The sequence below is a fragment of the Abramis brama genome, assembly GCF_963993115.1.
Source record: "Abramis brama genome assembly, chromosome: 22".
NCBI lineage: Eukaryota > Metazoa > Chordata > Actinopteri > Cypriniformes > Leuciscidae > Abramis > Abramis brama.
Genome location: NC_139984.1, coordinates 34795875 through 34820874, shown reverse-complemented (window position 1 = coordinate 34820874; position 25000 = coordinate 34795875). Strand labels below are relative to the sequence as shown.

General features: G+C 44.3%; 2 protein-coding genes across 6 annotated transcripts in view; both read left to right on the top strand.

The window, feature by feature from the left end:
• The window catches only part of txk (TXK tyrosine kinase), a 29399-nt gene extending 25362 nt beyond the window's left edge, over positions 1–4037 (top strand). For all 5 annotated transcript variants that reach the window (XM_084098129.1, XM_084098130.1, XM_084098127.1 and 2 more), the window contains exons 13-15: positions 198–316; positions 394–551; positions 3732–4037. In XM_084098129.1, coding sequence (XP_083954255.1) covers positions 198–316; positions 394–551; positions 3732–3809 — 355 coding nt within the window. In that variant the 3' untranslated portion in view covers positions 3810–4037. The remainder of the gene's footprint in view (positions 1–197; positions 317–393; positions 552–3731) is intronic.
• A 5606-nt stretch (positions 4038–9643) lies between these two features.
• The window catches only part of g3bp2b (G3BP stress granule assembly factor 2b), a 16105-nt gene continuing 748 nt past the window's right edge, over positions 9644–25000 (top strand). The window contains exons 1-12 of the mRNA XM_084098132.1: positions 9644–9883; positions 10124–10280; positions 10354–10435; positions 10869–11042; positions 15981–16068; positions 18326–18446; positions 18568–18784; positions 18873–18959; positions 19307–19394; positions 20547–20591; positions 22711–22836; positions 22914–23032. Coding sequence (XP_083954258.1) covers positions 10186–10280; positions 10354–10435; positions 10869–11042; positions 15981–16068; positions 18326–18446; positions 18568–18784; positions 18873–18959; positions 19307–19394; positions 20547–20591; positions 22711–22836; positions 22914–23032 — 1242 coding nt within the window. The 5' untranslated portion in view covers positions 9644–9883; positions 10124–10185. The remainder of the gene's footprint in view (positions 9884–10123; positions 10281–10353; positions 10436–10868; positions 11043–15980; positions 16069–18325; positions 18447–18567; positions 18785–18872; positions 18960–19306; positions 19395–20546; positions 20592–22710; positions 22837–22913; positions 23033–25000) is intronic.

The following is a 25000-nucleotide window of genomic DNA, read 5'->3' as shown; positions in this document are numbered from 1 at the left end:
TGGCCTCTCTCAAGCGCGTGGAGGATCTGCAGGCTCTTTCTGTGAGTGAGACTTGCATGGAGTTTGCCCTGGGTCTTGTGAAGGTGTTTCTATGACCCAGTTCCAATGACCTACACTGCAAAAAATTATGTTCTTCCTCAGTGTTTCTGTCTTTTTTTCCAGCACAAACATCTAATCCTCCTTCACTCCTCCGGCAGGTACGTGCTGGACAACCAGTACACCAGCTCCATGGGCTCCAGGTTCCCCGTCAAATGGTCTCCGCCTGAAGTCCTACACTTCAACAAGTTCAGCAGCAAGTCAGATGTCTGGTCCTTTGGTGAGGCCTAGGGTCAAAGGTTGTGTGTGCTGTGTGTGTGTAATTCAGGTGTTGAGCATGTGTGTGTGTGTGAGCAGGTGTGCTGGTGTGGGAGGTGTTCTCGGAGGGCCGGAGCCCGTTTGAGAACCGCTCGAATGTGGAGGTGGTGGAGGAGGTGACGCAGGGCGGGCGTCTGTACAGGCCTCACCGCGCGTCAGGAAACATCTACAACATCATGTACCGCTGCTGGCACGAGGTTAGACACACACACACACACTTCCTTACGGCTGGAATGCACCACATCCAATGGACTCAGACTTCAGATTGTGATTCTTTTCAGTTGGAGGATATAAGACATGTTTGATACTCTCAGTTTGATGCCAAGTGTTTTAGGGTGTATTCACAACTGTCTTGTTTGGTTCGATTGAATCAAACTCAAGTTGGTTTCCCCCCTTGGTGCCAATCTTTTGGGCAGGTGTGAATACAGCAATCGCACTCGGACCAAACACCCGTACCGAGACCCAGCTGAAGAGGTGGTCTCAGTCCGGTTCCAAACCAACTCTGGTACGGTTCGTTTAAGGTGTGAACATGACCCGACCCAATTGCAGAAAACACTGGGGGTGCGGGGGAAAAAATCAATGCATATATATATATATATATATATAAACCGTGATTCTATCTCACAGATGAAGTACACACACAGATGAGCCTCTCATGCGATCGTGACTTCAGTTCTCCATCACAGCTACACACACAATAGTGTCAAATGCCCATCGTGTGGACTGTGGAGTATCCGATGTAAACAGAGTCTGTTATGTCCTACGCGAAAACAAATGGGAGAAAATCAGATGTGTATCAGTGTATTAGATCCATGCATTCACTCTTAAAGGGACAGCAGCCTCATAAACTGTTGCCTTACGTTTCATTAATGTAAATAAAAAAATACTCACTGCTTTTGAAAAACACTTTTTTATTAATTTATTATTAGTTCAATACAACTGGTTCACTGGTGAGGGTTAAACCTGAGGCCATTCCGTCAATGTTAAACTTTTCAGGCTATAGTACAGGGTAGACCGATAGACCAACGACAAGTACTAACACCACCGATGCTATCTGTGTTACCGCAGAGACAGGGCGCTGAAACGCTCACGTCAGGCAGAGGACAGAGGAGTATGTTAACTGTTATCATGCTAGCAAGTTACTAAGCAAAGGGCTGGATGTAACGTTGTCACATACACAAAACATGTACATATTCACTTACATAGCGTTCAACAAAACTGAGACTGACACACTCAGCATTAATTGAAATTGAGTCACAAAACCAAGCTAGATACCAAACGATCCAACCTAGGGAAAGAGCTAGCAGCTAAACACGTTGGAAGCACTTTTGTCAAACTCCACAAGCTAGCCACCACTCCGACCATATGAACTGTATAAATCATGACTCGTCTCCGACGATATCACAGATCAATATTAATGCGTTTACTAGCTGCTAATTAAACCACAGCAGGTCTGTAAACAGATTCCAATGTCCCTCTCTACCCACCCTGAAGCTAGCTGATGTTCATCGTCTCAGGGCACATTGTTGATGCAGAGGGAGTTCACGTTTTTTTTCTTTTTTTTTCGTTTCTTCATTCGGATCCATTTGCGATCCATTCCATTCTGAATAAACAAACAACGCAGTTTACATGCTTCATCCTTGTTGCATTATTCATTAAGATAATAATTAATAAATGCACGCACAATTATCCGTTAACTTGATAAATGTTGCAGATATGTTTTACTATGCACAAACAAATGCCTTTTAACTTATGTGTGCAAAATTCAGAAGTAAATGAATGTGCAGCAATTTGTACAAATAGAGAGTCTGTAGGCCTACTATACGTGTTGTAGCCATTAAGTAAGCTCATTTAGTTTCATATTTGTTAAAATATTATGTTTTTTTTCATCTATGTTGAATATAAAAAAGTGAACAGCACGAGTAAGATAGGATGCGCAATATATATCAAGAGATATGGAGTGGGTCAGACATGATTTTGACCACTTCATTAAGTTTTGTTTTGTAGAAAGCCTTTCTTTAAAGTGAATTTCATTTTGTATAAATTGTATCTTAATTTTAATATTTTTTTCATCAACGAATTGCCTGTATTTAATAAATAAGAAGCAAATATAGCAGACAGTATAATCATGGAGGCGCCGGCGCGGTCACTTGCATTGCACGTGAACTGGAGCGCATCTCACCCTAACTTCACCGAAACTCAGTGTATGCCTCACAGACATGAGAAATATAGAAAGCTTGAAATGTCTTTAAACGAAACAATTCAAAATGAAAAGAAATAGGCAACTGTCTGATTATGTAATCCATGATGTGCATTTCTCTCTCTAGGCGCATTCACTACGGATATGGCGATTGTCAACTTCATCTTTGCAGCCGACACTGTTTATTAATAAAAATCAATGCACGCGCGTCACCGGATTTACAAATGCACATCTTGCTTGTTGCACGCACACATATTATGTACATATTACGAAATAACGAGATATTATGTTGATTAATAATTATATTAATAATAATAAATCTTTAATAATATTTGATTGAATGCTGAATGTTGTGCTTGTTCAACTGAATAAAATTAATACTTTAATTGTGATAATTAAAATAATTGAATATTAAATATTAAGTGGCCTATGTTTGCTCATTTATTAATACTACTTATATATAATATATCTAGCAGCTGCCTATATGCCTTCGCAGGTCCTACCATGCCAGTGACATCATCGGAATTGCCAGCATTCTTATACTAACAAACGCAATTTTTGTGTTGCTTAAAAAAAGAGCTATATTGATATTTTTAATTCAAATTTTTTGTGTAATTTACTTTTAATTGTCATAAACAACGTTATCAACGCTGATTCTTTCAGTTCAGTTCATCTTTAAACTGTCTACCGCAGCCAAATAAGTAACACAAAACAGTCAACTACAATCAAAACATATCGAATCAAAATTTTATTCAAAATCGAGAATCAATTTTAAATCGGATTGTCACCTCAAGAATCGAATCGTGAGGTCAGCTACCAAAAGATTCCCAGCCCTAATGATTAGCCTGTTTCTGCACTTTCTGCTTTTCCCTGCTTGAGAAATTCTGTCCAATAAATGGATGACCTTAGCACACGTGTGGCTTTGTTTACACATTTTGGTTCTCTTGCACAAAGGGCAGTGTGAAAGCGAACCACACCAAACAAAAAATATCAACATTGTATTTGGTCCGGATTGCAAGTGAACTAGAGGACTGATGTGAATACACCCTAAATGCTTCTAAAAGTGGTGTTGTGTGTTCCAGCTGCATCTGTCCATCGCTGACATCATCAGCACTCTGAATAATTAATCTAGTACTGTGTGTGTGTGTGTGTGTGTGTGTGTGTTTCTTGTTTTCAGAGACCTCACGGACGACCATGTTTCTCTGAGCTACTGCAGGATATCAGACAGATCACTGAAGAGGAGACCGAGACATAAACACACACACTCATTTCGCTCACACATATAAACACACACACACATCTCACTCACACACACACAAACACACAGTGTGTGATTAACTGACATCAGCAGTGAGATATTGAGACGTTTGTGTCACACTGTAAATATTCAAATGTCTGTAAGCTCACATCAGTAGAGATGCTGTTCAATGAGTGAAACAAACTGCTTAATAAATGGTTGTGTCTAAGAAGGACCAGGACACCATTACTGTGGATCAACATCAATAAAGTTGCTAAATCACTTGTGGGCATTTCATGACATTCACCTGTATGATACAACACTAGTTAGTTGATTAATGGCTCAAAACCCTGCTAATATCATACGGCCCACACGACATATCTTCAAATTCTTAATCCACTCACGCATATAACATACAACAGAACACACTATACAGTCTCCGTACTGTTTACAAGATGATATTAAATCAATTTACACACTTTGCAAATTTAATTTGCTCATAAATGGAAGAGCTCTGGAAAACGCTTACCTCTCCCCAGCGTGTGCAAAGCGAACTGGAGAGAGGCGCGCGCGCACTTCAAAATGGCACCAGGATAGCGGCAGAAAAAATAAAATAAAAAAAGTCTCCAGAGAGTGAATCACAGAATCAACATATATTACTAAAAAAACCTGAAATAAATCAGTAATAAAATTAGGATTTTAGTGAAAAAGCAACAATACATTAAACTTGGATTGCACTTATTATAACTCGTTACATTCACCCCTTCCAGATTTCACTAAAATCCGTACTGGATCCAAATCAAATAACAACTGGTACAGGTCTGCAATGAAACATTCATTAGTTCAACTTGTGAGTTACCCACTAACAGGTCAAGAAAAACCTCAGGGTGATCAAACCTAAGATTATCTTGGAACAATACGGTGCCTTGTACACCATAATATGACCTGACCCTTGAGTTTCATATTTGGAATCAAAATGTCTCTTCACATCATACAAAAACAAAACACAGCAGAATACTCTTTAGAACAGAAAGAAATATTTTATCTTAATACTTTAAAGAGGGGCCCGCGCAGATGCTTTGGGAGCCTTGGCTAGGATGCATCTTTGACAGCACTTGATGTATTCACACACATCATTATCCATTATTCCCAGCCAGAAGAATCATTGGCGGGCTAGATGAATGGATCTTGCTTGCCCCTGATGACCCGCAAGATCATGTACACCCTTTAAAGCCTGCCCCTTGAGGCTAGAAGGTAAGACCAGCTGATACCGCTTCTGTTTACTGTGTGGATCTTGTGTGACTCTGTACATTATTCCATCCTTGAGCTTTAATTTGTCCCACTGCCTGAAAAGAGATAGGGTTCTGGAACTCATGTTGGCCATCTCTAGCCTCGATGGTTGATGCTTTCAAGTTCACAAAGAACGTCACTCTTGAAATGACTGAATCAGCCTCTTGCATTTCATGAATTTCATCCACAGCGATCGTAGGAAGGGTGTCAATACCAACGGGTATTAAAGGTATAGTGGAGGATCTTTCCGAATTTTAGATAAGACCCGCCCTCTCCACTTTTTGAATAAGTTTGATTGATTCACCAGAATGATTGACAATTAGGAGGACCAATAGTATAGGTGATCCACCCGGAAGTAAAAAATCCTCCGCTATACCTTTAAGACTGAATTAGCTGCACAGCTCTTGCTTGAGATGTCTCTTCCCACTGATCATGTAAACTTAAACAGGCTTTGATAGTGGCACTGTCAGAAGCTAAGACAAGACAGGACTGGAGACAGATCTGTAAGTTCTGAGCTCCTTGACGAAAAGCATCTCCATCTCCATCAACCGCTTTGGCCTCCACAAGCATGATATCGCTCCTTCATTAGCCTGCAACTCACGGTCTTGACAAAAGGATCTCTACTCAGAGCATCCGCCACCACGTTTTTCTTCCCTGCTATATGTTTCAGTTCAAAGGTGTAAGCTGCCAGTTTGGACACCCAACGTTGCTCACATGCGGCGAGTTTTGCCTTGGACATACGTGAGTTGTCTGTCCATACCGTGAATGTTTGACCTTTCAACCAATGGCTAAATTTCTCGGACACTCTCAATTTGAGTGCCAGAAACTCGAGCTTATGAACTGGATAGTTCCTCTGTGATTTGCTCAGAGTCTTGCTTGCAAACGCGATTGGACAAGCTCGCTCTTCGCCCGCAGGCACTTGGGATAATACAGCTCCCAGTCCGTCCAGTGAGGCATCAATCTCCAGGATCAGAGGCCGAGTAAAGTCAGGGTGCGCTAAAACCACACTTTGAAGCAGACTCTCCTTGAGGCAACATAAGGCGCGATCACATTCTGAAGTCCAATCCGTGGGCTTGAGCTTCCTGTAAGTTCCCGCTTTAATGTCTCCCTTGGTTCCTCTTTTCCTCCTCTGCCCAGCCGTAAGGGCAAAAAGCGGCTTTGCCAAAGCAGAACATCCAGGAATGAAATGTTGGTAATATAAGATCACACCAAGAACTGATTTGATCCTCTGCACAGATGGAGTACATTTGTCATCTTCCATAAGATCTGCCTTAGACAGCTTCGAGACAACCTCGACTTTGGCAGGATCTACTGAAACTCCATCCCTGTCTATGATGTGACCCAGGAATTTTACAGAGGTTCTCAGTAGGTGGCACTTCTTAGGGCTCAGCTTAGGATTGTACTGCCTCAGATGAATGAACACGACCTCCAGTCTTTCCAACGCTTCCTGCACATTCGGAGCGAACTGACACAGATCTTGATCGTGACACAGATCTTGAATTCGTAGGTTCCACTACAACTGTGCTCCCGGCTAACATGGGGACATTTTTTGGCAGCTTTCCCCAGACAAGATGTTCCTGCCTTGCTAAGAGAGTGACACACTGCTGTAGCTTGATCGTTTCCACCTTGTCTGGCAGCTCTGAACCCAGCAAGGAATTTTATGACATTTGCACCAATGATCAGATCATCCCGCTGGCCGGGTACATCGAGAATAGGCACTAGGCAGCTCTCTCCATAAACTTTTAACTCGACTTCATACATGCATTTTGGTCTTGTATCCTTGCCACCACATCCTACTAAGAGGACTTCCTCCTGAAGTGGTGTGGGTGAAGGCAGCACATTCTCACTTAACTTCCTCTTTTCTACTTTGTCACTAAAAGTGCAGGCCATGGAGCCTGTATCAAGCATTCCCTTTATCGAAAACACATTATTAACACTGACTGGCACATAGAACAAATCATCGATTGCCTCGACTGCCTGGACATCCTGAGCGATCACCTTGGTCCCAGTGGGAGCCTGTGCACGTGCATTCTCATAAAACTGGTGAAGGTCAGCACTCTCCAGGGGCTCTTCACTTGTGCTCACGCGTCCCCCTTCTGAACGCGAGCCATCTAGTTTAAACATGATGGACCCCGGAATGGTGCCGGGCCGGGTCTGGACCTGTCACTTGTACGGTCCCTCTTACTGTGCCCAGGCTGAAAGCAAAACACAGATGTTCTCGTCGACAGTGTGTTACAGTAGAGTGATCATGAGATCGGCAGAGCTTGCTTTGGGGCTGGCGAGATGGCATTTGGCATTTTCAGAGTTCTCATGCAATTGTTGTCAGCCTGTACAGTGACTGACTCTGCTGCACTCACCCGGCTCTGTGCACTTCATCCTCACTGAACGTCTGAACGTGAGCGGTGACACGCCTTGTAGCAGACATCTGACATCTGCTCTTTTAACTCTGTCAACCGGTCCATTTTTCTGGAGCTTTGAAACGGAAAACTGCAGCAAGAGTGGAATCAGGGCAGGACTTCACGAACATCATTGCAGCTTCTTGACATGGATCTTCCATTCGTCACCCAAGTCTCTTTAAAGCTTCCTCCGCAAGATACGCTTTGTTCAGCCACATCCAGTACTCGACAGGATCCTCTCCTGCTAATGGAACAGTTCCATAGAAATCAGCCAAGGGCATACATGAATAATTGACACCGCTAAAATGACATCTTTAGCTTTATTAGCTCTGCTAATGGTATTCCTCTCTTTCTCAGACATGTGTCCATCAGCTTCTCCCAAGCTTGTCTGATGCATCACCACGGTAGACTGGGGGCAACCTCACTCCAGTCAAGAAAAGTGAAGGTATGTCTGAGAATGTCTTGCTGGTCCCTAAACCTTGTGTTTGTGCACCCCTATTCTCTCCTCCACCATAACTAGCCTCTTTTTGAGATGCTAACATGGTCTGCCCCACTTGAGCGATGTGTGATTTGGATCTGTTATGTCTGGAACCGCTAAGGGCACAGTATCATGATCAATTACACGTGTGGAGCATAATACAGGAGGTGTTGTGTTCACTTTACTCTCGCTCACAACTGGAATAACTGGAGTTTCACTAAAAAAACGTTCCCCTCCCAAGACCTAATCCAGTCATTGTCTCATAAGCATCAACTTCATCTTCTTTTAAACTAAATGCCATGTTTACACTTGAAGATGAATTTTCAAACAGAATAAACAATTGAAAAATATCGGAAAATGTGAGAAAAATAATCACTTGAATGAGAAAATGCATAAATCAATATTAGAAATCCCAAATGTCCATTTGTATTCTCACAGTTCTTCTATCAATAAAACTGTCCCTCGGCGACCCACCGGACGTTGAAAATCTTCTGATCCGGGTCACGGCACCAATGTAACCGGTCCGCAGCTGACCGCTGTTACGTCTCTCTCTCTGCGTTGTGTACAAAGAAGGACCAGGACACCATTACTGTGGATCAACATCAATAAAGTTGATAAATCACTTGTGGGCATTTCATGACATTCACCTGTATGATTCAACACTAGTTAGTTGATTAATGGTCTAAACCCTGCTAAAATCATACGGCCCACACTTCAAATTCTTAATCCACTGTTTATCCACTACAGAAACAAACTGTTTCTGTACAAGTTAATTAGTGCCATTTATTATTATTTATTTCATAAATTCATTCATAGTTGTTTGATCATACATTGTGTAAGAACTACATCAACACTAACACATGAATTATGAGGATTAATTGTATTGCTTTGTGGTTTACAGAGCACAAAGTGATTTATTAAATGAAACAATAAAAAAAAAATGGATTGGTCTTCTGGGACAGAAAGGCAGCTTTTCCACCTTCTGACCACAAGATGTCGTTAGTGTGCAACGTGTTGAAAAGCTTCGAGTAATGATACATCAAGGGGGAAAGCCCCAGTGCTCCACAAAGCTTCATTTCACCATCACTACTGTTTACAAGATGATATTAAATAAATGTACACACTTTACAAACTTAATTTGCTCATAAATGGAGGAGCTCTGGAAAACGCTTACCCGCGACACACACTTCAAGATGGCACCAGGACAATCAAGACTTCGTAATAAGGGCCCCTTTAAATTCTATTCATTAGTCCTGTCTCTCTAATTAAATCAAAGAAAGCTTTACTGTTCATCTCACTTGATTGTTAAAGATTGTTAAAGCTTAATTCCCAAACTTAATTTTTCCTTATTTTTTTCTATCATCCCAATCCTTTTAATCCAGTTACATTCAGTAATTGCATGACACAGTCTCCTCAACCTAACATTGTTCACACAATCCATTTGGGTGCTTTCCTATTATTCTGAGAGTGCTATTTAAATGGGAACGAACCTTTATTCTGTAGTAAATAACCTCTTCTTTCCTAGCTATACCTATGTTTTTTTATTACTTTATTCATTAAGTTGTAAATAAATATTTCCCCTTTTTTCAGTCTTCCACTGAACTTGCCATTCTTCTTAAAAACGCTTCTAGAAAATTCTTCACCTCTAATAAGACATTTTCTTTGGCGCGGGTTTTGGTCGTGCCCGCGGCGGGAAGTCGCGTTTTGTGCGTCACGTGTGCGTGCGTGCGCGCGAGAGGTGAGGGCACTCAGGGCAGTGGACGCGCACGTCGGCGTCTGTGTGTGTGTGTGTTTTTCGCTTCGGCTGCTGTCGGAGGTTTTTCGCGGATAAAGAGGGCGTTGCGCGATCGTCGCTCGCTCGAGTGTGTGCGGAGAGTGCGTGCGAGCGAGGCGTCAGCGCGGGGTTCACGGAATCTGACACACATTAGGTGAGTTTCAGAGCCTTAGCAAGAAGCTAAATCAAGCTATTGTCTGTGTGCCGCGCGCACGTGCACGTACATCTATCTTCACATCACCTCATCAATTATCCATCTATATATCTGTGTATGACTGTCTTTCTATTAGTCTGTTGTTCTGTCTCTCTGTCCACTGTCTGTCTCTTTTCTGTCAGATTCTCGTGTGAATAAAGTTCTCATGTTCTGCTTTGTTTCTCCATCTCGTGTGTGTAGTGTGTGTTGTAGTGTGTGTGTAGTGTGTGTGTGTGTGTGTGTGTGTGTCGTGTGAGAGAGAGATGGTGATGGAGAAGCCGAGCCCCCTGCTCGTAGGACGCGAGTTTGTGCGACAGTACTACACACTCCTGAATAAAGCGCCGGATTACCTGCACAGGTGAGGGGTCAGGGGTCAGAGGTCACAGCAGCTGAAGCCAGGCTGATGTCTGATGGGTGTTTGTGTTGAGCAGGTTTTACGGCAGGAACTCCTCGTATGTTCACGGTGGGCTGGACGGCAGTGGCAAACCAGAGGAGGCCGTGTTCGGTCAGGCGGTGAGTCTTCATCATCTTCATCATCATCTTTATCATCATGACCCTATATGATGAAAGTAAACGCACAAATCGTGATGTCGGTTTCACACAAGCATTGATTGACGGATGACATCACATGAGCTCCTCTGTGACGGACGATCAGCATTAAAGGGATAGTTCACCCAAACATTACCACATGATTTACTCGCCCTCATCCTAGTGTATATGACACTCTTCTCTCAGACGGACTCAGTTATATTAAAACATGTCCTGCTCCTCCAAGCCTTATAGCGGCTGTTTCTGAAAGTGCATCTATATCCATGACTTTCATTTTTGGGTGAATGAAAACACACTCTCCCTTTAATGTGTGTTTTACTGTGGATCTGCTCTGAATCTGTATTGGATAAAGCACCGTAGAAATACAGCTGACTTGAGAGAGTGTGTGTGTGTGTAGGAGATCCACAAGAAGGTGATGTCGCTGCAGTTCAGCGAGTGCCACACTAAGATCCGTCATGTCGACGCTCACGCCACCCTGGGGGACGGAGTGGTGGTGCAGGTGATGGGGGAGCTGTCCAACGGCGGACGACCCATGAGGAGGTTCATGCAGACCTTCGTCCTCGCCCCTGAGGTGTGTGTGTGTGTGTGTGTGTGTGATAAATACCAGATCATTTATTACAGCTTGACAAATTTGCCCCATTTTGGGTGTGAGCAAAAACATGTGTGTGTCCCTTTAAATGCAAATCAGCTTTAGCTCCGCCTCCGTTCAGAAGAGGGCGGAGTCTTTACTCGAGCTTCAGAAACTCCGGCAATAACAGAACAGGCCAATCTCCCTCATCCAGAATCCCAGAATCACCAGGAGCGAGTGCAGCCTTACGGAGAGACTCAGGAAGAGCTTCTGGATGTTAGTGGAGACATTTCTGTAGTTGTTGTGGAGTTACACTGATCATCTCATCATCATGTTTAACTTCTCCACAAGTGTCCACAGTTCCTGAGGTCTTTATAAGACAGCGGTGACATGTTCTGGTCAATAGTGTTCAGTGCCTTTAAAGGTTGATAACCCAAGCATCAATGTTTTACAGGGTTACAGTAAGTGATACATTGATCACAATGACATTGACAACATTAGTCACACAGAAATAAAGTGGTTTACTGTAATTTCACAAAAGAAAGAGGACACACTTATTCAGTCGTGTTTATATTAGATTCAGAAAGAATGATCATTTCTACAAATATGCCACTAAAGATACGCCCTGAGCAGTTCAGCGTCTCTCCCAGTGCAGTGATGTCTCTCCCAGTGCAGTGATGTCTCTCCCAGTGCAGTTATATCTCTCCCAGTGCAGGGATGTCTCTCCCAGTGCAGTTATATCTCTCCCAGTGCAGTTATATCTCTCCCAGTGCAGGGATGTCTCTCCCAGTGCAGTGATATCTCTCCCAGTGCAGTGATGTCTCTCCCAGTGCAGTGATGTCTCTCCCAGTGCAGTGATGTCTCTCCCAGTGCAGTGATGTCTCTCCCAGTGCAGTTATATCTCTCCCAGTGCAGGGATGTCTCTCCCAGTGCAGTGATATCTCTCCCAGTGCAGGGATGTCTCTCCCAGTGCAGTGATATCTCTCCCAGTGCAGGGATGTCTCTCCCAGTGCAGTGATGTCTCTCCCAGTGCAGTGATGTCTCTCCCAGTGCAGGGATGTCTCTCCCAGTGCAGTGATGTCTCTCCCAGTGCAGTGATGTCTCTCCCAGTGCAGTGATATCTCTCCCAGTGCAGTGATGTCTCTCCCAGTGCAGGGATGTCTCTCCCAGTGCAGTGATGTCTCTCCCAGTGCAGTGATGTCTCTCCCAGTGCAGTGATGTCTCTCCCAGTGCAGGGATATCTCTCCCAGTGCAGTGATATCTCTCCCAGTGCAGTGATGTCTCTCCCAGTGCAGGGATATCTCTCCCAGTGCAGTGATGTCTCTCCCAGTGCAGTGATGTCTCTCCCAGTGCAGTGATGTCTCTCCCAGTGCAGGGATGTCTCTCCCAGTGCAGTGATGTCTCTCCCAGTGCAGGGATGTCTCTCCCAGTGCAGTGATGTCTCTCCCAGTGCAGGGATGTCTCTCCCAGTGCAGGGATATCTCTCCCAGTGCAGGGATGTCTCTCCCAGTGCAGGGATGTCTCTCCCAGTGCAGTGATGTCTCTCCCAGTGCAGGGATGTCTCTCCCAGTGCAGTGATGTCTCTCCCAGTGCAGGGATATCTCTCCCAGTGCAGTGATGTCTCTCCCAGTGCAGTGATGTCTCTCCCAGTGCAGGGATGTCTCTCCCAGTGCAGGGATGTCTCTCCCAGTGCAGGGATGTCTCTCCCAGTGCAGGGATGTCTCTCCCAGTGCAGGGATGTCTCTCCCAGTGCAGGGATGTCTCTCCCAGTGCAGGGATGTCTCTCCCAGTGCAGGGATGTCTCTCCCAGTGCAGTGATGTCTCTCCCAGTGCAGGGATGTCTCTCCCAGTGCAGGGATGTCTCTCCCAGTGCAGTTATATCTCTCCCAGTGCAGGGATGTCTCTCCCAGTGCAGGGATGTCTCTCCCAGTGCAGTTATATCTCTCCCAGTGCAGTGATGTCTCTCCCAGTGCAGTGATGTCTCTCCCAGTGCAGGGATGTCTCTCCCAGTGCAGTTATATCTCTCCCAGTGCAGGGATGTCTCTCCCAGTGCAGGGATGTCTCTCCCAGTGCAGTTATATCTCTCCCAGTGCAGGGATGTCTCTCCCAGTGCAGGGATGTCTCTCCCAGTGCAGTGATATCTCTCCCAGTGCAGGGATGTCTCTCCCAGTGCAGGGATGTCTCTCCCAGTGCAGGGATGTCTCTCCCAGTGCAGGGATGTCTCTCCCAGTGCAGGGATGTCTCTCCCAGTGCAGGGATGTCTCTCCCAGTGCAGTTATATCTCTCCCAGTGCAGTTATATCTCTCCCAGTGCAGTTATATCTCTCCCAGTGCAGGGATGTCTCTCCCAGTGCAGGGATGTCTCTCCCAGTGCAGTGATGTCTCTCCCAGTGCAGTGATGTCTCTCCCAGTGCAGGGATGTCTCTCCCAGTGCAGTGATGTCTCTCCCAGTGCAGTGATGTCTCTCCCAGTGCAGGGATGTCTCTCCCAGTGCAGGGATGTCTCTCCCAGTGCAGGGATGTCTCTCCCAGTGCAGGGATGTCTCTCCCAGTGCAGGGATGTCTCTCCCAGTGCAGGGATGTCTCTCCCAGTGCAGTTATATCTCTCCCAGTGCAGGGATGTCTCTCCCAGTGCAGGGATGTCTCTCCCAGTGCAGTGATGTCTCTCCCAGTGCAGGGATGTCTCTCCCAGTGCAGTTATATCTCTCCCAGTGCAGGGATGTCTCTCCCAGTGCAGTGATGTCTCTCCCAGTGCAGTGATGTCTCTCCCAGTGCAGGGATGTCTCTCCCAGTGCAGGGATATCTCTCCCAGTGCAGTGATATCTCTCCCAGTGCAGGGATATCTCTCCCAGTGCAGGGATATCTCTCCCAGTGCAGGGATGTCTCTCCCAGTGCAGTGATGTCTCTCCCAGTGCAGGGATATCTCTCCCAGTGCAGGGATATCTCTCCCAGTGCAGTTATATCTCTCCCAGTGCAGGGATGTCTCTCCCAGTGCAGGGATGTCTCTCCCAGTGCAGTGATGTCTCTCCCAGTGCAGGGATGTCTCTCCCAGTGCAGTGATGTCTCTCCCAGTGCGCTCTTTTACAAAGTTACTTCACTTAAGGACATATTTAATGAGATTATGCCTGAAAAGGTTTTGGAATTTTTATCATGTGTTAATTTAAAAAATCTCATATAATATGACTTACTGTGTTTAATTGTTTTGTTTTTTATTGTATTTATATGATATTTGTATTTTTGTAATTGTATTTTTGCCATGAAAATAGCTTTGAGTGCTGACATGGCATTAAATAAAATAATCTGAATCTGAATCTCTCCCAGTGCAGGGATATCTCTCCCAGTGCAGGGATATCTCTCCCAGTGCAGTGATATCTCTCCCAGTGCAGGGATGTCTCTCCCAGTGCAGTGATATCTCTCCCAGTGCAGGGATGTCTCTCCCAGTGCAGTGATATCTCTCCCAGTGCAGGGATGTCTCTCCCAGTGCAGGGATGTCTCTCCCAGTGCAGTGATGTCTCTCCCAGTGCAGTGATGTCTCTCCCAGTGCAGTGATGTCTCTCCCAGTGCAGTGATATCTCTCCCAGTGCAGTTATATCTCTCCCAGTGCAGTGATGTCTCTCCCAGTGCAGGGATATCTCTCCCAGTGCAGGGATATCTCTCCCAGTGCAGTGATGTCTCTCCCAGTGCAGTGATGTCTCTCCCTGTGCAGTTATATCTCTCCCAGTGCAGTGATGTCTCTCCCTGTGCAGTGATGTCTCTCCCAGTGCAGTTATATCTCTCCCAGTGCAGTTATATCTCTCCCAGTGCAGGGATATCTCTCCCAGTGCAGTGATGTCTCTCCCAGTGCAGTGATATCTCTCCCAGTGCAGGGATGTCTCTCCCAGTGCAGGGATGTCTCTCCCAGTGCAGTGATGTCTCTCCCAGTGCAGTGATGTCTCTCCCAGTGCAGTGATGTCTCTCCCAGTGCAGTGATATCTCTCCCAGTGCAGGGATGTCTCTCCCAGTGCAGTGATATCTCTCCCAGTGCAGTGATGTCTCTCCCAGTGCAGTGATATCTCTCCCAGTGCAGTTATATCTCTCCCAGTGCAGTGATGTCTCTCCCAGTGCAGGGATATCTCTCCCAGTGCAGGGATATCTCTCCCAGTGCAGTGATGTCTCTCCCAGTGCAGTGATGTCTCTCCCTGTGCAGTTATATCTCTCCCAGTGCAGGGATGTCTCTCCCAGTGCAGTGATATCTCTCCCAGTGCAGTGATGTCTCTCCCAGTGCAGTGATATCTCTCCCAGTGCAGTGATATCTCTCCCAGTGCAGTGATGTCTCTCCCAGTGCAGGGATATCTCTCCCAGTGCAGGGATATCTCTCCCAGTGCAGGGATATCTCTCCCAGTGCAGTGATGTCTCTCCCAGTGCAGTGATGTCTCTCCCTGTGCAGTGATGTCTCTCCCAGTGCAGTGATATCTCTCCCAGTGCAGTGATATCTCTCCCAGTGCAGTGATGTCTCTCCCAGTGCAGTGATGTCTCTCCCAGTGCAGTGATGTCTCTCCCTGTGCAGTGATGTCTCTCCCAGTGCAGTTATATCTCTCCCAGTGCAGGGATATCTCTCCCAGTGCAGGGATATTACCAGTCAGAGAAGCAGAGGAAGGCTTTAGTGCTTTATGACAGATGCGGAGCTGAATATGGATATCAGACAGTGCGCTGTAAAGAGACGAGACGTACTGACAGATAAACATAAAACATGATTGTGATCGCCTATGATGGGTCTGATTTCTTCAAGCAGTCATGTTTACCATGTTTACTATAGTAATGGTTAGCACACATAGTCTTTTGCATCGCGTATAAATATTTCTGCCTTACGGTGATCAGAATCCACACCGTATCTCAGACAGAAGAGGTTCAAACACTCGCTGCTGTCTCTGACGTGTGTGTGTGTGTGTGTGTGTGTGTGGCAGGGCTCTGCTGTCAACAAGTTCTACGTGCACAATGACATCTTCCGCTATGAAGAGGAGGTGTTCGGAGACTCGGAGGCTGAACTGGGAGGTAAAACTACTGGTTCCCATTGACTCGCATTATATAGACAGAAACACTGAGACGTTCATCAACATAATAATATTCTTTAATGTTCCACAGAAGAAAAACTCACTCAGGGTTAAACGACACGAGAGCAAGTAAAAGATCATGTGTGGATCAACGATCGCTTTAATTCTGCAGAGACTAAGACATTAACCCATTCTCAGATCGATCCGGATTGTTCGTTTCAAAACGTGAGATTTCCTTAATAGGTTGGTTTCACGTGACGTCACGCTGCTGCATCGCGAGAGCGCGAAATTCAGATGGAGGGCAGGAAGTGAAATAGCTGAGGATCTGCCGTCTGAAAAATGCCAATGTTTTGTGTAGTTTACGGCTGCTCCAATAGTTCTAATCGAGAAAAGGGAAAGGGTTTTTATAGAGTACTGAAGATTGTCACTCATAAAGGTGAGAAATGTAAAAAGCTCACAGAACAACGCCGTAAAAAGTGGATTTTTAACGTAAGTTACGTCTGCGGTCGGGAGGAGCGGAGTCTGTTAATGCCCGTGTCTGCAGCGACCACTTCGTCGGAGGTATGTTAGCTAGCCAACGTGTTTTTTGTGTCTGTGTTTATATAGCATTAGGTTGTCGTTAAATGCTCATTTACTTACTCATTTACTGTCAGTGAAACGTGACCCAATTCCGATTTTTTGGTCATATGTGACACAGATCCGATGTGTTCTATGACAGTGTAAACAGAAAAAAAAAAAAAACGCATGCATTCGGATATTTCGAGATCGGTTTCAGGCCTTATTCATATGTGGAAATAAATCGGATATGTGCCAAAGCGACTGTCATGTAAACAGGCAGATCGGATGTTCTGAGGCATTAGGCAACGTCTCCGCGGTTAAAGCCAATATTTTAAACACAATATGCTCCCACCAGTCCTGAGATCTCTCTCACACACAATAACTGAAGCATATGTGCAATGATGGCACTTTTCGTCCTCCTCCGCCTCAAAATCATGATGATGTTTGGCGAACTTCGCATATATCGCAGAGCTAGGATCAAGCATATTTCGCGTTCGTCCATCTGTGTAAGATAATTTAACCCTTTAATCATGCGCGATGTTTCAGATAGTATGGCAAGTGTAAACACATGAATCGGATATGGGTCAGAGTTGAAAAAACGTGTAAACGGACGGCCAAAAAATCGGCTAAAGGGACAATACGGACACTCCGCAACGGTTTCCTCCATAGACGTATTCTCCGTGTTTACTTCCTGCCCTCCATCTGAAATCGCCCCGCCTTCGCGCGTCATCATAATCACGTGACTGAAACCCACCTATTGTCTGAGTTTTTAAAGACTGACTCATCAGGCGATTGATGATCTTGTGCGCTTTTTTCCTCTAGTTAAACTAAACAAATAATTTTCCAATTTGAAAACCGGATTTGCAATATTCAGAGTTTAATTAAGTTAGCAGCTATCGATGATTTCAGTAATCGAGTATTCTACCGATTATTCCATCGATTAATCGAGTAAAAGATTAAAAATTTGTGGTAATAAAAATAGATCCAAGTGAACAACAGCCTATAAAATGACTTAAAATACTAATATATAATAACAAGCAGTAATAATTGGTTCAAATAAAGTATCAAAGTAAGTTTTATTAAACAGCACTGTTAAAATACACCATGTAAAATAAATGATATAAACATAACTTATGTACATTACGTATTATAACGAATGCCTGCAGAGGCGCCTGGTGTTCGTAATAACAATATTTAATTCAAATGTCCTCTTAATTTTCAATAATTGGTCACTTCTGTACGATAGAAATGCTGTAGTTTCTAGAACAAGAACATGTACACATCAAGACATGCAAACTCAGTGCGAGGGTTAGGACTTTTATTTTGAAATGAGACACTAGAAGACGTGAGCTATCTGAGCGGCCATCTTCTAACAGCTTTACTGGTGAGATTTCTCTTATTGTCTGCATTTTAAAGACTGACAGACTCTCATCAGGCGATTGATCTCGTATGTTTTTCCTCCTCTAGTATTTAAACTAAACCGTATTTTTCCCGCCCAATCTGGATCCCGGATTTGCAATATTCAGAGAGTTTAATTAAAAGTTCATGTTGTGTTTTGGTTGCATTATGATCTCGACCACACTCTCTTTAGGGTCAGTGAGATTATTTACAGAAGTCTGGTTCTATCAGGTCACGCGACACAGAAGCTTGAAGAGAGAGTGTGTGTGTGTGTGTGTGTGTGTGTGTGTGTGTGTGTGTAGAGTCTGAGGAGGAGGAGGAGGAGGAGGAGGAAGAGGAGCAGGTGGAGACTCACGCTTCTCCTGAACCGGTACAGGACCGTCCCAGCAGCCCCTCCTACTACGAGCCGCCCACCCTTGTCAGGTACCCAGCATGCACCTCTTCCACTCACACCTTCTGTCAGGTCCCAGCATGCACCTCTTCCACTCGTGTCCGTGGCATTAAACGAGTTGCTGCTTTATTGACTGTGTTCAATGTTCCACAGTAATGGAGTGGAGGAGCAGCAGGAGGAGGCGGAGCCTGAGGCGGAGCCCGAGTCCCAGCCGGAGCCGCTGGCCAATCAGGAGACGGAGGCGGAGCTTATCCCAGAGGCAGAGCTACATACGTCAGAGGCGGAGCCTGAAGAGAAACAGCAGGAGGAGAGAGGCTCCACCCCCGTCCCTGCCCTGACTCCGCCCCCTCACACCCCAGAGCCGCCCAAGGTACCGTGTGTGTGTGTGTGTGTGTGTGTGTGTGTGTGTGTGTGTGTGTGCGCAGCGCTGTGATGATGTGTGTGTGATGTCACCGCAGGCGTTCTCATGGGCTCTGGTGACCAGTAAGAATCTTCCCCCGGCCGGCGCTGGGATCTCTCCTCATGTGCTGAAAGCCAGTGTTCAGGTACAGCACCACATGACCACATGATGACATCAGCGGCTCCAGTGCTGTTACGGTCCAAGCCTTCTTCATAATATCAGCTTTTGTGTTTCATACGATAACAGAACGATCGTTTCTCAGTGAACATGTCCTGACAGTCAGGTGTTCTGCTTGTGTGGTTTCAGCTGGTTTTTAATGATTCAAATATCTTTAGTTAGTTTTCGTAAATATTAAGTTTATGTATTCAGAATCAATTATGCAAACTTCATCAAGTATGAGACAATTTCAGCTGTAATGCAGCTCATAAAAATAGCTTTGACCCTGAGATATTGAGTGTAATGTGTGTTTGTGTGTGTGTGTGTGTGTGTCAGCCGCGGGTGGAGCTCAAACATGACAGTCAGAGAGAGCCCAGAGACCAGCGGAGAGAGAGAGGCTTCCCTCCCCGCGGACCCAGAGCAGGTGACACTCACTCGCTCACTCACTCACTCTCTCACACTCTCACTCACTCTCTCACTCTCTCACACTCACTCACTCTCTCACACTCACTCATTCACTCACTCTCACACTCTCACTCACACTCTCACTCTCACTCACTCTTGCTCACTCTCACTCTCTCACTCACTCTTGCTCACTCATGCTCACTCACTCACTCTCTCACACTCTCACTCACTCACTCACACTCTCACTCTCACTCACTCGCTCACTCTCTCACACACTCACTCACTCACTCACTCTCTCACTCACTCACTCACTCACTCTCTCACACTCTCACTCACTCACTCTATCACTCACACTCTCACTCACTCACTCTATCACTCACACTCTCACTCACTCACTCTATCACTCACACTCTCACTCTCTCACACTCTCACTCTATCACTCACTCACACTCACTCACACTCACTCTCTCACTCACTCTCTCACACTCTCTCTCACTCGCTCACTCACTCTCTCTCACTCTCACTCTCACTCTCACTCACTCACTCTCACTCACTCTCACTCACTCACTCATTCACTCACTCTCACACTCTCATTCACTCACTCTCACTCTCACTCATTCACTCACTCTCTCACTCACTCACTCACTCACTCTCACACTCTCATTCACTCACTCTCACACTCACTCATTCACTCACTCTCTCACACTCTCACTCACTCACTCTCTCACACTCTCACTCACTCACTCACTCACTCTCTCACACTCTCTCACTCACTCTCTCACTCACTCATGCTCACTAACTCACTCTCTCACACTCTCACTCACTCACACTCACTCTCTCACTCACTCTCTCTCTCTCTCACACTCTCACTCTCACTCACTCTCTCACACTCTCACACTCCCACTCTCACTCACTCTCTCACACTCTCACTCACTCACTCTCACTCTCTCACTCACTCACACTCTCACTCACTCATTCTCTCACTCACTCTCTCACACACTCTCACACACTCTCACTCACTCACTCACTCTCTCACACACTCCACTCACTCACACACTCACACACTCACACACACACACACACAAACACACACTCACTCACTCGATCTATAACAGGTTGATTCTGTGATGTAACTGTTGTTGTTGTTGTTGTTGTTGTTGTTGTTTGTCAGATGGCAGCGGTTCTGAGGGCGGAAAACCATACATCAGTTTTAGGGGTGAGTTTCCTGTCATGTGACTCGACCAAACACTCAAAATCATCATTCATCCAAAAACAAGATTGAGTGAAGATGTTTCCTTCTTGGCACAAATATGTAGGTCAGGAATCACCAACCACCTTGAGCAGGGTTCCCACGGGTCATAGAATTTCTGGAATGTCATGGAATTTTAAAAGGTCTATTCCAGACATTGAAAGTCAGGGAATTTTATATATTTTTTGTCCAAGTCATGGAATATCAGGGAATTTAGTTTGTTGCTTTAAATTTTAGTTTCCATTTATCAAAATGTAATTTTTCTATCCACCTTATTCTGCTCAGTCTAAACAATGCGCGCTGCCATGACGACGACTCCGGTTGCCTACTTCCGGTTCGTATCGCTTGACCTGTACTAGCAGCGAGAGAATGAGTTCAAGCTCCTCATGTGCTGTTGTTGGTTGTTTTAACAATTCAAAGAAGATTTCAAACTTTTTAGAAACTGAGTGTTTCGACCATAAGATAAGAAGGAGATAAGAATTTATTTTTTAAAGAGCCGCGAGTCAAAAGAACCGGCTCTTTTCAGTGAGCTGAGTCAAACAAGCCGAAATGTTTACTTTTCACATTACATCGTTTTAAAAATAAAAACAGTACAGTATACAGTAGTCATAACTTAGAATTTTATTATAATTGTATTTCATATATACAATAATGTAATTTTTACTTGTCCATAACAACCCGAAATCCGACTTTTTTTCTTATGCTTCAGTTTTAACGCTAACCACTCTAAACGTTTACTTTATTGAATGTATCTGATACGGAACCGGACCATGGGCATTATCTCCTTCTTATCTTATGGTCGAAACACTCAGTTTCTAAAAAGTTTGAAATCTTCTTTGAATTGTTAAAACAACCAACAACAGCACATGAGGAGCTTGAACTCATTCTCTCGCTGCTAGTACAGGTCAAGCGCTACGAACCGGAAGCAGGCAACCGGAGTCGTCGTTATGGCAGCGCACATTGTTTAGAGCAGAATAAGGTGGATACCGATTTTTTTTATCGCGCTGTTTCACACACCTTTCTACGGAGCCCCTGAGGGGACCTTTGCAAATAAAAAATAATACGGACTTTCACGTGCTCACAAGAAACTTTTGCGTGCTCACGAGAAACTTTTGCGTGCGCACGCGTTACAGTTTCCGGTTTGGTTATAGTGTCATTACTACAAATGTGGGAAAAGGGATGAGATGAGAGTGTGCTTGGAGCATGCCTTCAGAGATTTGTCTTATTATAGGGAGGTTGTTTGTGGACTGTGCTTTACTGTAAGAAAAAAAGCATGAATATCACATAGGCTAAATGAATATCAGGTCCCACATCATGGATTGCATAATCAGAGAGTAGCCTATTTCTTTTCATTTTGAATTGTTTCGTTTAAAGACATTCCAAGCTATCTTCAGATGTATTTCTCATGTATGTGAGGCATACACCGAGTTTCGGTTAATTTATGATGAGATGCGCTCCAGTTCCCGTGCACGTGTATATTTGCTTCTCATTTATTAAATACAGGCAATTGGTTGATGAAAAATGTATTAAAATTAAGATACAATTTATACAAAACGAAATTCACTTTAAAGAAAGGCTTTCTACAAAACAAAACAGCTCAGTGCTCCGCAAAACAGCAGCCTGTTTTGCCGTTCATTATAGGTCATGGAAATTCATCTTTTTAGTCAGTGAAAGTCAGGGAAAAGTCAGGGAATTTGACATTTGGTTTAGAGTGGGAACCCTGCTTGAGATACAATACCTGAAAGAGAGATGATCACATGGGGCCCGTATATGCACTGAACTGAGAGCCTTGAACCGAAAAAACACAAAATTATGTCAAAATACCCGTCTCATGAAGTATTCTCTCAGTTCTGTCACGAGTGAACAGTTGAGAAAGAAACCGGATGTTTGTCAGTTTATTCGGTCTTAAAGTGACGGCAGCCTAATATTCCTGCTGTCGTCTGTCATTAATGTTAATAAAACAGCAAAATGTATTTATTTATTAAAAAAAAAATATCAGAAAAATTATCTGATCCGTGGCTCAAAAACCATGAATTTTGTGATCCGTTGCACCACTAATTTTCTATGTGTGTGTGTGTGTGTGTAGGTCGCGGTGACTCTGACGGTGACTCTGAGGGCCGCAGGTCTGTTCGTTATCCAGACAGTCATCAGCTGTTCGTTGGAAATCTTCCTCATGACATTGACGAGGGTGAACTGAAGGAGTTCTTCATGAGTGAGACCCTTTGACCCTTGACCTTGCTGATGCTGCGAGTGTGTGTCTGCTGTTGTTTAACGCTCTGTTTCGTCCAGCATTCGGGAACGTGGTGGAGATGAGGATCAACACCAAAGCCGTTGGAGGGAAACTGCCCAACTTCGGGTTCGTGGTGTACGACGACTCTGATCCGGTGCAGAGGATTCTGGGAGCAAAGGTGTGTGTGTGTCAGTACAGCTCATTTTCAGGGACAGACTCGGGGATTTTTAATAGGGCTGTGCCGGTAAACTTGATAACCGCTTGAGTAGCACCGGCAGTGTTCCACCAAAACGCATTGTTTTGTATGTGAATGCTGTTTTACGTGAATATAATGAAGTACAAAGCTTTGTTTACAAAACAAATAATAGGTTAGCAGCAATTAAATGTTACATTGCAGCCGTGAACACATCTGGATTGGTGCTGAATGAGGTACGTCACGTGAGCCCATAAATGTAAGCTTTGTCGGCTTTGTATTATGTTTTGCGATCTGTTCACCCGATTATCAGCGAATTTAACAATATTCCACTGGACATGGAATCTCGTTTCTTTTCCCAAATCATTTTACAGGGGATTATAAACGTTTCTTCATTTGGTTCGCGTTTTTAATTTGTCCTAAAGCGTTTTTTTTCTACTTTACCAAAAAATGTGAATATAATAGGCCTGATACCTTTTTGCTTGCACATCAAATTCTATTTAACACAGTTTGTGCTTGTTATTATGGTGAGGCACGTCAAGTTTATTTGTATAGTGCATTTCACACACGCTTGGGATTTTAGTTTTGCACAAAATCAAACATAGCCTAAATGTCTTGACACTGCGCAGGATAAAATTCACTCTTCAGTCCTTTTACAACGAGTAGACATCAGCAGAAGACATGAAGATATTAGAAAACAGAAGGCCTGTCTCTGTCCTGTCCCACATCTCAGAGCTCAGAGCGGGAGCTGTATGACACATCTTTGTCGGGAAATATAATTTGTGTTTTTTTCAATATGTAACTTTCTTATATTATTTAGGTTACCAATAATATTTATGTCAATGTTTTACAGGCTGTAGTGTTTCTCTGGCGGAAGTGGAAAACTGCCACCGTCACAGCCCTAATTATTAACTTTATCTCACGCTGTTCTTCATTTTATTATCAAAATAACTCGCCACTTCATTCTCTCTTCAACTGAACATGATTGTGAGCTAGGGCTGGGCGATATGGCCAAAAAATCATATCTCTGTATTTTTTTGGTTAAATGTCGATATATACGATATATATCTCGGTACTTGTACATGCTTTTCCCTAATCACTGAAGTGACCTCGACGTCCGGGTTAGCGGTAGCATGAGCCGTCAGACAAATGTTATTTAAATAAACTCCTGATGTACTTACAAACTTTACAATGCCTCGTTGTTCTACTGTAGAAGTTTGGTCCATTCTGGGCATTATTAGTGGGGTAATTTACGAGATCCAGCCTTGGATCCGTTAGCGCCTGCACTAAGCCATCCGGCTGATATCTCTAGATAAGCTTTAATAATGTTGGACCAAGGGGAAAAAGGCTTCTGTGGGGGTGTTTGGCTCTAGGTCATGGTGCAAAGGACCCTAGGCTGATTTTACTCCAAACCATCCCTTTAACTAAGGTAGATGAGTAAGGGATAATGTACCTCCAGCCGGTGGTTATCTGGGAATAATATACAATAAGATGGCACGATTGACCAATTAGAATCAAGTATTCCACAGAGCCGTGTCATAATTAATGTTACTTAGCGATATTTTCCCACTGGTTAATCGACGTGTGACCACATCGGTAAAACCGGGATCACCGGCGGGTTAAATCACTAATTTAAAAGCGAAAGTAAAATGCACGCGTCCGTTCATAAAGGTGTTTTACTTTCGCCTTTAAATTAGCGCCAGTTTTGGGCGGATTGCTTGAAGGGTGAGTTCATTAGCCTTTAATTCTTAATGAAAGACACAACAAAACAGTACGATGAGAAATTCGCTTAAATAGGTGATTTTGCATTTCGCTTTGACACCAGATCTTCCTCCGCTCACTTTCAGTTCTTCACTGTAGTGTCTGTTCTCTGACTGAACTAAAGGATTTTATTACAAATATAAATCAAGTCGACAGTGGGGGGCAAGTGATGAAACCGGTGTCGCTTCTGAT